The sequence below is a fragment of the Helianthus annuus genome, chromosome 4 (genome assembly GCF_002127325.2).
Source record: "Helianthus annuus cultivar XRQ/B chromosome 4, HanXRQr2.0-SUNRISE, whole genome shotgun sequence".
Lineage (NCBI taxonomy): Eukaryota > Viridiplantae > Streptophyta > Magnoliopsida > Asterales > Asteraceae > Helianthus > Helianthus annuus.
Window position 1 is genome coordinate 163,108,208 of NC_035436.2, and position 13,601 is coordinate 163,121,808.

The 13,601-nt window shown below is 34.3% G+C and overlaps 1 protein-coding gene across 1 annotated transcript; it reads right to left on the minus strand.

Moving 5' to 3' along the window:
• Nucleotides 1-689: 689 nt before the first annotated feature.
• Nucleotides 690-5,999, minus strand: LOC110934878 (protein NRT1/ PTR FAMILY 4.3). The gene is made up of 6 exons (XM_022177608.2): nt 5,900-5,999; nt 5,696-5,792; nt 3,130-3,347; nt 2,221-2,664; nt 2,014-2,141; nt 690-1,723 (listed from the first exon to the last, which is right to left on the minus strand). The coding sequence occupies exons 1-6, from the start codon at nt 5,909-5,911 to the stop codon at nt 874-876; spliced, it is 1,749 nt and encodes a 582-aa protein (XP_022033300.1). The 5' UTR covers nt 5,912-5,999; the 3' UTR covers nt 690-873.
• Between the last annotated feature and the right edge of the window lie 7,602 nt (nt 6,000-13,601).

Here is a 13,601-nt window from a genome sequence, read left to right on the forward strand (position 1 = left end):
AACAAAACAACTGTAAATAAAATAAATCGTGTGTTGATGAATATGGTCAAAACAAAACATATAAGGGTGGAGGGTATGGTTAATCACTCTAGGGTGATTGAGTGAAATCATACCCAATAATATTATGCCATGTCAACTCCCGATTCCACTTCCCATTTTGCACTAAATCAAGGGGTATGGTTAATCACTCTATGGTGTTTGAGTAGGTTAAAAAATAAAAAAATTGTGATTCGTTAAAAGGGGTTGGGACCCACCATTTTCTCAATCACTCTCTCTCAATCACTTCGGTAAATTATCACCGATTTTCACACCCTCTCTCCAAGTCATTGATCATCTTCATCAACCGGGTATAGTCACCGATCAGTGACTCCTACTCACCGAACTTGTTTACCGATACTATACCCTCCACCCTAAGCAACGAAATCAGGACAAGTGAATGGGTTTGTGTTTTACTCAACGTGGGTTTATGTCGGACAAATGGAAGATTTATTAAAGAATAATTATTGTTTCATATTGTTCTTGTAATCCCAACTGAAATAGAATGTTGATAGAAAACTTTTCATATCTATTCATTACAAACATATAAAGTAAGTTAAATATTTTGTATGCATCTCTTTTGCTTACATAATATTGTTTTTTGTTTTTTTTTATATTTATAGTTACTAATCACTAATAAAGTAAACAACTGATAAACAAACAATTTACAACACACAATCATTTATCAACTTAAAAGGTACATGCAATATGAAAATCATACAACTTAAAGGAAGAAAAACAATATGAAGTCTAACTAGATTAGGAAATATTTAACTTCACTCATATTGTAAATTCCCCCATATTGAATGATATAGAAGCCCACACTTAATGTGCATATCACTTATCCTCAACTTCACGACTTTGTGGCCTGTACTTGTACTTCCTTGCAACAAATAGATACACTGTGAAATTGATCAAACTCAATATGGCAAGAAGCCAGTAAAAATTTTCCAAATGATTCCGATTTAGGTTGTTTCCGGCCAACCATCCTCCACTTGTTGTGCTCCCTTTTGTTGCCCGGTTCACTATCTTCACTGTAATAGTACTCAAGTAATACCCAAATGCCATTGAGCTCCAAAGAAAGCAAGAGGAAATAGATTTGATTGATTGAGGTGCTTGTGAGTAGAAAAACTCAAGTAGTCCCACATAAGTGAACATATCAGCTATACCAAAAACAAAATACTGGAAGGATAACCAGAAGACACTAATGGGCAATGGTTGAAGCACAGGGGTCGCATCTAGCATGTTGTGGTGTTTAGCGACATTTTTTCTCTTTACTTCCACGATACCGGCAATTGTCATTGATATTGCAGATAGAATAAGCCCAACTCCTACTCTTTGTAAGTGAGTTATGCCAGTGGGAATGCCGGTAAATTTACGAATCCAAGGGACAAGGATTTGGTCGTAGATTGGAATTAAAATGAGTAGGAATAGTACAGGAATTATCGGGAGGGATGCAGGTGGCATATTAAAAGAATTTGATAGCTTAATATCCATTGTGCCTCCTTGTTGAACTGAAAATGTTTGGAGTTGAGCTAAACAAAGTGTCATGATAATGGTACACAAGAAAACCGGAACCATTGCTAGTATGATTTTTGCATTTTCCACTTGTGTAACCCTACAAAGTTTCCAGGGACTTTGAGACTGTTCAATGTTACCAGATCTAATTGCTGCTTTGTCTAGCCACCTAAATGAAAAAGGAAAACCATTAAAAATATTCTAACTAATTAAGTTAAGAAAATATGTACCGACTTTATTTTGGTCATTTGTAAACATTGAAAATGATCAATCTAATTACAATGAGCATACTAGTCAAGCGCAGATTAGTCTATTTAAATGTTAAAGAAAAAGAGTTGATGTTTATGTTGTGAACTCTTTATTTTGTAAAAATGTCAATTTTGTGACATTAATGATACTCTTAATAAGCTACAAATGCAGAAGTTTAATCGAATGGGAAAGTTACATCCAAATGTTTACCTGTAAACATCTCTGTGAGGTAAGAATTCTTGATGAAGTGCAGCTTCGCTGTCCAGGGGCATCTCATGGAGTTCAGAAGGGTCATCGGGAAGTCGAAGCTTTCGATTTCTAATAGCAGCAACGTAAACCTGAAAAGCACATCAAGCTTAAAGGTAGTCCGGCCTATAATTAAATGAAATAACGAAAATATGCTTGTGTTCCACAAACCTGTATAATTTCTGTAATGGCACTGCTTCCTTGAGCAACATGTATACGATACCATGGTAATCCGAAAACAAAGATAATTACACCCAAGAACATGGCGATAAACGAAAGCCCAAATCCCCTATCAAAGCCTTTGTTGTCTTGCACCCACACAAAGAAAGTTAGGCCAATTGAACCACCCAATGCAAGGCCTAGTAACAACCAATTGAAGAAAGTTGACATCTGTGTCTCCTCTTTTAGATCTTTTTCTTCAAACTGATCTGCTCCATGTGATGGCACTGCTGCTTTCACACCCCCATTACCTAAAGCCAGAAGGTAGATCGAAACTAATAGAAGCACAGTGTTTCCTCCATGCACTTTCTCACAGTTTGATGTTGGCAAAAAGATGTTACATTGAGGTGGTTTGAGCTTTGGGTAGTGTGCTTGTAGTGTGAGCAATGCAAGCGCCTATGATAAGTTAATTATAAGTTAGAAGGAACAAAAATGAGTCACTCAAAGATATATGTCATTTCGTTTCTAATGGAAAAAAAAAAAGTAAAAAAGGCATCCAAGCAAGAAGGTGAAGCAAGTAGGTTTATTTAAATTACTGTCACCATACAAGAAAAAAAAAGCAGGCAAGTTGGGTGGTGATTTAATCGAGAAAGCAAGCTAATAAACAAACAGCTTATCAAAGGGTTATTTGTTCTTTTACTAATACTCTAAAGAAAGAAGCTAAAATATATAACATGCAATTAAAGGTTGTAAATTAACCGTGTGAGTATGTATCATGCTATTGAGTGGCATCTAACCACGGGTATATCAAAATGAACACTAAACGTATGAGTATAACCAGTTCTGATAAATAATATTGGTTAATAAGTTAAAACTTTTTAACTAAAAAATTCAAATATTCAAAACATTATGAATACTTACCACGCATTCTACAAAAGCCGCAATAACGACAGTTCTAAATCGTCCTACGTAGGCATCAGCAAGACAAGCCATAATGATGGAAAGAATATAGCAAGTGCCCAAAAAGTTGGTTACAAGGTTTGCTGCTTCATCTATGTCATAATGCATTACCCCATTAAAATAAGTCACAAAGTTCACCCCCAGACACAAGTTTGCCATGTTTTCGAATGCAAATATTGCTGCACAACAAATTTAAATGGTCACAAAATTAACTACCTTGATTAGTATCTCATCGCTTCATTAACAAAATTAACTACCTTAATTAGTATGTTTAATTGATTTGGTTATCGAATCATTTGCCTTGTTTTATTTGTCTACTTCTTTTAGTAGCGATTCAATTGTAATGATGTGAATATGTCATAAGAGTTTGACCTGTTATACAAAATCCTTTTATTTTAGAGTAAACTGTGATTTGTGTCCCTGTATTAGAATTGGTCTGTAATAATCCCAACTAAACGTCATTGGCCATTGCCTGCCCCACCTTTGAATATTCTCCATGCCAGTCCCACCTTTCATTTATTTTTCCTCAACCGGTCCTTAATTAAAAAACTTAACGGAGTTAGGTTTTTTATTGAACTACAAGTTGACGTTTTAGGGCTTTTGATCAGAACGATGATACGAGTCGAATGATGTAAAACTTACGTTGAAATTGTGCTCCAAACGATGAAAATGGTGCTTCAATTCGGGTGTTTAAACTTCCAATTAACAAAAATCAAGTCGTTTAGAGCACCGTTTCGAGGTAAGTTTTACATCAATAGACTCATATCCTCGTTCTGATCAAAAGCCCTAATACGTCAGTTTGTAATTCGAAAAAAAACTTAACTCCGTGGTGAATATTCAAAGGTGGAACCTGCAATGACCAATGACATCTAGTTAGGATTATTACAGGTCAGTTCCCGAATATACAATACACTAATATTTCTACAATAAAATAAAAAAATGGGATACTGGATTTAATAACTCAAACTTTCACCAATTGGCCGATAACACTCTCAACTTTTGATTTGTACACAAGCACTCTTAACTTTCAACTTAATGGCCGATAACACTCCCTAAATAACTAAACCCTAACACAGCTAGCTGATGTCAGCTGCCACGTCATCGAAAATGTCATATCAGCTGCCACATCATCAAAAATGGCACATGAGGTGCCGTGTCATATGTCACATCAGCAAAAAAAGGGCCACATCAGCAAAAACTAATTCGGTTAGAGTTCAGTTTGTTAGGGAGTGTTATTGGCCGATAAGTTGAAAGTTGGGAGTGCTGATGTACAAAATGAAAGTTAGGAGTGTTATCGGCCAATTGGTGAAAGTTAAGGTTATTTAAATTCAATATCCCTAAAAAATATAAAAACCCTAATGACCTACCAAACACAAACGAACATAAACGAACACAAACGAACGGACATAAACGACCACATTAGCGAACGTTCACGAACATACATGAATGAACATGACCTCTGTTCATGTTCGTTAATTTAACTAAATGAACGGAATTTTTTATTCGTGTTCGTTCATTTATTAAATGAACTAACACAAATGAACTTGCCGCCAAATGGTTCACGAATTCTTCGGGGAACATTTGGTTCGTTTGATGATGATGACGACGTAAATTTGATGACTTCATAAATTCTTGAATAATGATGGTGTTGATTGTTCGTATTAGCACTCAACATTCTTCAAAAGAATCAAGCAAATATAAAAGTCGATATAGGTGGAGATGAGGACCAGTTCACATGGTGGAGACATTTACATATCTTAAGGTAGATTTAAGTTCTTAACTGTAAATATGTAATTGGGTGGTCGCCGGCAATGGCAAGGGGGGTTGGAGCACTTGAATAGCATGATGATCGCCGGCTTCGTCATCACCACTGGACCTATTTTTTTGCCAGAAAATTGTGGCTGTAGGTATGAAAAATTGTGGCCGTAGGTGGTGGTGGTGATAGAGATGTTTGCCGGTGATGATGATGTGTGGTGGTGGTGATGTGTGGCGGTGATGGATGGTGGTGGTGATGGTGATGTGATCCACTTAATCTATACTATATAAAATGCATTTCACAAGAGCATTTTAATAAGATACCTAAAAGTTAAGATGGTTTAGATTGTCACAAAATTAACTACCTTAATTAGTATGTTCGTTACTTCATTTACAAAATTAACTCCCTTAATTAGTATGTTTAATTGATTGTGTTATCTAATCATTTGGCTTGTTTTATTAAAAAATTAGTGATATTCTGGTGCAGACCTAGCAAGGTGATGGGTGGGCAGACACACCCATTTAAAAAAAAAAAAATAGTGTATTTTACTGGGCAAAACTCTGCCCGTATCATTTGAAAATTTGGTTAAATCACTCGTCCATATCTCTTTAAAACATTTTCTAAGTCCGTCAACGGTGATATGAAAACGTACAAAACAGTTTGAATACCAATATTCTAAATTTTCTACTGCTTTAATTCCCAGAGAGAAAAACTTCCTCTACTTTTCTAGATAATATTTAGAGTTTAATAAAATGAAACCAAAAAATCCACCTAGTACGAACATCGCAGCATGCATGCCTCCATGCTTATTCTTTGTTGCCGGTCTTCCTTTCCAGTCCACCTTACCATTAATCAGCACATCTGTTTCCTGATATTTAGAAGTAAAACAAAAAAGTGGAAATAAATAAACATAATTAACTAAGCAAAGGGACCAACCAAAAACACATAATAAAAAAGAATATATCTAAGAATTACAGAGATAGCCATGATAACTAGGGATCTTGAGACTGCTACAAGATAGAACTAAAAATTGTAGAAATGGTGGAAGCAAAGGTTTCAGCCAAGCTTATATAAAGAAAAACTTCGTTGTGCAACACTGCTACTCTTTATATTAGAATCTATGTGATGAGGGCATAAGAGTAAATTACGTAACTCGTTTTTTTGTTTACGTTGAAATAGTCAAATTATGGAGGACTTAATTACATAGCTGATGACCAATCATAGCTCGTCATCAGGCTACACTTTATTTATAGTTTATTTTTTATCTAGTAATTTAGTAAATGTGATGTTTTCTTTATTCGGAAATTACAAAGATGATGGAGCCATATTTGTTAAGAAAGGAAATGAGACATGACAAATAGAAGATGGTTAATACCCTTCAATTATTAAACTTTATTATTACATATATAGCCGATTCAAACTAGTTTTAGCAGTACTTAAATACATATAGCCGATTCAAACTAGTTTTAGCAATCCTTAAAATTTATTTAAATAATATTATATTAAAAAACTAGTAAACATTCTTTTTATAATTTATATATTAAAAGCAATAAACTTTTCTAAAATGCACGTATTCATGATTTTTTTTTAAATGGAATTAGTAGTGGGATGCCGTATCTCGGTTCGATGATGGCCTTAGAAAGGCTATAGAAGACATAGTAGTGGGTGGCGGCCCCTTCTTTGGTGACCTCCAGTGGCGTCTAGCACCTTTGCCAATGCGTCTAGGTGGTTTGGGCCTCTTCTCAGCCCGAAATGTTGGGGCTTATGCCTTTGTGGCGTCTAGAGCTCAGTCTTGCGAACTACAGGATCATATCCTTCGAAACGGTGGGGTCGTCGGGCTTGACCCAGACTATCAACAAGCGCTCGAACGCTTAAATGTCTCTCTCCCAGACTTGGATATTGGCGGTTTCTCTAACAAGGACACCGCCCCCTCGAAGCCGCAAAAAACTTTGGGGAATGCACTTTTTAGCAAAATCGCTCAAAGCCTGGGAGAAGCTTTTGATTTATCACCCCGCCAGAAGGCGGTGTTTGAGTGTTTGAAGGGTCCCCATGCTCAGGAATTTTTGACCGTTATCCCGATTGAGGGGTTAGGACAATGCATGTCGGCAGTAGAATATAGAACCATTCTCAAATACCGGCTAATGATCCCTATGTACCCAGAAGATGAAACCTGCCCGATATGTCGTAAAGCTTGTATGGATAAATATGGGGAGCACGCAGTTCACTGTAAAGAGCTCCCTGGGTTTAAATATCGGCATGACTGGGTGCGAGATGTTTTGGGGGACATCTTAAGAAGAGCTGGGATTTCTGCTAAGAAAGAGGCCCTTGTGAATTTCCTCACGGACCCTACGAAAGGGAGATCTACTCTGCGACCAGCGGATCTGCTCGTCTTTCGCTGGGCTGGGGGGGAAACATGCTTGTGTAAACCTCACGGGGGTTTCCCCTTTGGTTGTTTAAGGGAAAACGGGTTTGTAGCTGGACTAGCAGCAAGAAAGGCAGAATCAAAGAAAGTGGACAAGCACGCTAAAGCTTGCGCAGAGAACCAACATGTCTTTATCCCTTTTGCCTTTGATACTTTTGGCTCCCTAGCGCCAGAAGCCATCAACTTTTTGACGAGGGTTCAACGGGTTATCCACAGCAATTGTTCGACCCCAAGGGGGCAGGGGTTTGTGTTCGGGAGGTTGGGGTTTGCAATTCAGAAAGGGTTGGCGGCGCAGCTTGTTGCCCGTCTACCTTCTGTTTTGATGTAACTTAACAAGTTTTCTGGTTATATTTAAATAAATGATTATCTATAAAAAAAACATAATTCTATATTTAAAAAAAAAATGGAATTCAATAACTCTTAAATCATCAAAATACCATAATGTGAGATTATATATATAGGGTTGGGTTTAATGCAAACCTTAAAAAAGTGAGGAACCGGAAAGACTATATTAAAAATTAAATGTAACATGTTAAAAATTATTTTAAAAATAATTGACACTTTTGGATATAAATACATGTAGAAGCTTTTTTAATAAAAAATTAAAAAACTAAAAAAATTAAAAATGCTTAAAAAACAGTTAAAAGGTAAAAATATTACAAAAATAATTTTTATTGGAATAATTTATACACATTTTTATACGCAAAAACTTCAAAAAATTATGTAAAAAATATTTTTTAGCATTTTAAATTTAACTTTTATGATATATTTAATAGGTTAAATGCACTATTCTCGGATCCCGGCTCCCCATTTTTTAGTATTCTCCCATTGAACCTCACATTATATATATAGGGTATGGTTATTGTACAAAGGGTATTTTATGTGAGAAGTGTAAGAAGAAATATGGTGAGCACATGTGGCGCTAATTAAAACTAAGACTTGAGGGAATTTTTGTAAATGACAAAATTTCAAAGATGGTAATAAATCAGCAGTTACGAATACGGAGAGAAAGAATCCCTGATTTCAGGGTTTGATAATCGTTTTGATGTTATAATCACGCATAATGTTTCAATCGCGTATGGTATTTTAATCGCGCTGGTGAGGAAACATTGCATTGTGATTCAAGACAATGTGTTTTATTATCTGGAATGATTGTATTGTTGTTCAATACATGGTGTTTAACAATTGCATTAAAACACCGTGACTTGAACAACAATACAATCATTCTAGAATTTAAAACACCATGTCTTGAATCACAATACAATGTTTTCTTATGTTTAAAGACTATCATCCTCCACAATAATTTTTTTTTTTTGCCTACACACATAAAATTTATCTTACTCATTTCGAAATTTATCTTACACATATTGAAATTTATCCTACACACATCCAAATTTATCATACACAACTCATAATTTATCCTACACACCTCGTAATTTATCATACATTCTAAATTATATTTTTAATATGTGTGTGATATATATATATATATATATATATATATATATATATATATATATATATATATATATATTGAGAATTAGTTACAAATTTAATGTATCTAATTAAAGAGGAAGACTACAAGTTAATGACCTATTTCACTTTACCAATATACTCTGACAATAATATTAAATACAAATATTAAATGAAGCAAATAAAGCATTTTTATTAGTTATAATTTCTTCTTTTTTTTCTTACCAAAAATTTCTTCTCATTTGAACCCTCCACATTATATATATATATATATATATATATATATATAGGGTGGGGTTCTAGAGTGAACACTAGTGTATTTACGAACTGAGTGAACAAATCCTGGCCATTGATCTACACATGTGTATGGCCAAGATCTTATCATCAAATCGTAAAATACACTAGTGTATTTCAACATCAAATCCTGGCCATTCATCTACACACGTGTATGGCCAGGATTAGTTCACTCAGTTCGCAAGCTACACCAGTGTTCACTCTTTAACCTAATCCTATATATATATATATATATATATATATATATATATAGGGTAGGGATATGGTAAAAAGTGTTTAAAATGTGAGAAGGGTAAGAAGTGTTTTAAACCATTGGATATTTGATCTAATGGTTGAGATCAATAGGGTATAATATGTAAATTGTGTTTTAATTAGAAGGGCCTTATGTAAAATTAAAGGGCAATAGTGTCTTTTCAAATGTTTCAAATATGGTAACCGTCTCCTACACAACCAAAACCCCCATTATTCTCCTAAAAATCAGCAACTTTCCCCAATAAAAAATGGTTACCGTATCCTACACTATATGAAGATATAACACTATGAACCCTTGATAAAACACTATATGAAGATATAACACTATGAACCAGAAAAATCAAGATGTCTGTACAGAATATAACACTATTGATTGGGGATAAAACACTATGAACCAGAAAATCAAGATGTCTGTACAGAATATAACACTATTGATTGGAGATAAAACACTATAAACCAGAAAATTAAGATGTCTCTACAGAATATAACACTATTGATTTGGAATAAAACACTATGAACCAGAAAATTAAGATGTCTGTACAGAATATAACACTATTGATTGGGGATAAAACACTATGAAAGGAAATTAAGATGTCTGTACAGTATATAACACTATTGATTGAGGATAAAACACTATACATCTGTAAATGCTATAAAACACCAAAATCGAAAAAAGGACGCAGAAAGTAAACAACTGTATGTATCTGGGGAAGGTATCTGGCGATTTCATGTATTTATAATTGATGAAGAATGATGCGTAGATGATAATCTTATTGGATCTTGCAAAAAAATTCAAAATTCGAATCAATCCCTATAAAAACTCATCACCAGTTTTTTTTTTTTTTTTTTTTTTGGCAGTTATCTTGGAAATCAATTAAATGATAAGAATCTCAAATTACTAGTATACCCTTTTGAATTAATTAGGATAAAGGACACTTGTCACTCCCAAATTATTTCTCACACTTCTCACAAAAGTTCCACTTTGTACAGGATCCTCTACCTATATATATATATATATATATATATATATATATATATATATATATATATATCCCGTGGACTATTTAATTAATTAGTACTTTATCATGGCCTTAAGTGGCATTTCCCTGCTGATTCAAAGCGGAAGGATCAAGTCTGTTAGGATTCCGATCTAGATACTGCACAATAATACACATTAACACATACAGTCCCTCGTCTGATAATCGAGCCCTTGCGACCCTATGATTTGATCTAGTTAACAAGGCATAAAGAGGTAAGATGATCTTAAACACCCCTTCTCCTTTCATTGATTCTTACCCTTTTATTTTCTTCTTAAGTCATTTATTTTCCTTTCATTTTATTTTCGTTATTTTTAACAACCCTAACTTTTGGACTTGGTTAGACGTTAACAACGACTTGGTATTAAAACTATTGTATCCTTGGACGACCTTGGTATCTTACCATCAATGTATTACACCAACGATGGGTGCACGTGTCCAACGTGATTTGTAGTCTGATAGTATTTTATCGTGTCCTTATAAATATAAAAATTTGAATTAGTGCCTAAAACCACCTAAAATTTAACCATCTTTTATAAGCACACCGAATCATGTCAACTGGTGATGGCGATTGTGTGATGTAAATCTGAAAACACATCAAGGTGTCGACTTTATGAGTCAAGGTATTCCAAGAAAAATAGCTCTAGTGTGATCCCGTGCATAAACTTTTGTGTTTTAACGAGCTTTTTAGTGAATTTACATGTGAAATCGAGCGACACGGACCGAGCTCAAAACCAACTTCAAGATTCACTCTTTTTGTGTTTTCAACAGCTTGTCTGATGCTTGTAAATATTAGATCTGCAGCCTACACCTCTCTTGTGTGATTACGAAAGCTAATAGAGTGCAAGGATGCTTTTCTCTCTCTTCAAACTCCTTAGCCTCTCAAAATGGCAAGATGATGAATGAAGGTAGGGGATAGGGTTTCATTTTTCCCTTCTAAAAGTGTGTTGAAAATTACTTTATTACCCTTCAAGGCATGAATTACCATTTTACCCTAAAACAATACAAATTTCATTGTAAATTTGGGATGTTACACGAGTGTCTGTTTACTCACAAAGAGCTCCACGTGATAGGGGTGTGCAACAACCGAACCGTTAACCGAAACCGAACAAAAAACCGACAAAACCGAATCGAAATTAACCGAACTGAATTAACCGAAAGTCGGTTAACGGATATTTTTTTAACCATCGGTTAACCGAAATTAACCGAACCGAACTGAATAATTTTTTTATGTATTTCTAGCTTTTATACCTCTATTTCATGTATTTCATGTTTTATACTTTCATTTAATGTAATAATACCTCTATTTCATTTATTTATGCCTTCATTTCATTTATTTATACCTTCATTTCATATATTTATACCTCCATTTTATGTATTTAAACATCTATGGGGAGGTTCATTTGAGAAGAAAATTAAATTGAGAAGAAAAAGAACAAATGGTACAATTGTAAAACATTAAATAGTTTTTCTTACATCTCATTTATTATTATTTTTGACTAATTAATTAGTTATAAAGACTATCGTCCTCCACACTAAATTTTTTGCCTACACACGTCAAAATTTATACTACACGTTTTGAAAATCTATCCTACATATATTGAAATTTATCCTACACAACTCGTAATTCATCATACACACCTCGGAATTTATCCTACACTTTAAATTAATTTGTTAAATAATTGTACAGCGCATCCTGGAGATGTGATAAGGCTTAGGAACTATGAGTTTCTGGGTTCGATTCCCACAATGATGGGTTTTTCCATAATTATTGGGTTTCCTCCTAAATTGGTGTATAGGCATTGTTGCCTAGTGGAGATGGATATGATCGGGTGGTTCCGCTGGTGGCATGATTATACTCCAGTGGTCCGTCAATGATCCAAATTTTCCATTCAAAAAAAAAAAGTTAATCGTACCGCGTGTGGCATCGCCTGCCTGGAACTCTTGAATTCACTCTTTAACTAGAGGAAGCGCCTAAAAGGGAAGGAAGGATTAGTGGAAGGGCGGCACCCTCTTTAGAGGTGCCCGAGGGGAAAAAAACGTAAAGTAACTCAAATTTATATCATCTTGTGAAAACGTATTATATATGACAAAATGTAAACCAACTGAATGCATGCATAAAATAAGCATGAAATCGTATTGACAAAACATAGAACAACTGAAAACATACCTAAAAATAAGTAAAAAATATTATATTTGACACATGTACATAAAAATTAGTATATAAAACTCGACATAGAACTAACAGTGTAAATGATATTGCTGAATGTCAAGGGTATAAAAAATAAGCAAATCACTGTACTTGTACTTAATTGCACATGAACATTGCTAGCGATTTACCTTTTCATAACATATAAGACATGGAAATGTCAAAATCGTATTCGTTTCAACCTGGGTTTCCTCTCACGTTGTTCAGGCTAATATTATTTTATGCCTCCCCAATTGACTAAACTAGTTATTTTCGCCCGCGCGTTGCGGCGGGGATCCAGTGTCTGCAAAACATGTGCCGACAACAGCAAGCATATACTGAATATCAAAACATAGATAAAAATGACGTAGTAACGATAGTCACTCCGTCATAAAAAACGATTTTAAATAATCTAATATATAATAGTAGTACCCACACGTCATACACGTTGGAAATTTGGTTGTTTTCAGTTCAGTTGTTATGGTACTAACACGTTAAAATCTGGATGAGCTCGATACCGATAATGGCACCGAAAGTACCGATCCCGAAAATTATCGAAATTAGGTACCGGCACCGAAAATGCTCGGTACGATACGGTAGGGATGAGCACGGTATAATTTTTAGTTTGCACACAAAATTACACTACAAGCATAAAATGGAAAAAAAAAAAAAAAAGAAGACCCCATGATTTGAACTTGAGTCACTTTAAAACACATACAACCACAAAACCACTCCACCATGATCAATAATCAAACTAACTTTGAAGAAAATGGATATATATACACACTTAAAAAGAGTATAGGGAAAAAAAAGTCAACAAAAGACTATTCACAAGGTTGTGTTTTTAATATATAGGATAATTGTTTTTCTTTGTTGAAAAAATATATACTTTTTGAAAATAAGTTATAAATTTAATTTACTAGCTATTAAAAAGGAAGACTAACAATTAATGATCTATCTAAGTTTACCAATATACCCTTACACTAATATTAAATACAAAAATTAAATGAA

Excerpts from the sequence above, each read along its gene's own strand:
- LOC110934878 (XM_022177608.2), bottom strand. Across the intron at positions 2,665-3,129 it reads CGGCTTTTGTAGAATGCGTG|GCGCTTGCATTGCTCACACT; the intron begins GTAAGTATTCAT and ends AACTTATCATAG. Across the intron at positions 1,724-2,013 it reads CCTCACAGAGATGTTTACAG|GTGGCTAGACAAAGCAGCAA; the intron begins GTAAACATTTGG and ends TTTTTCATTTAG.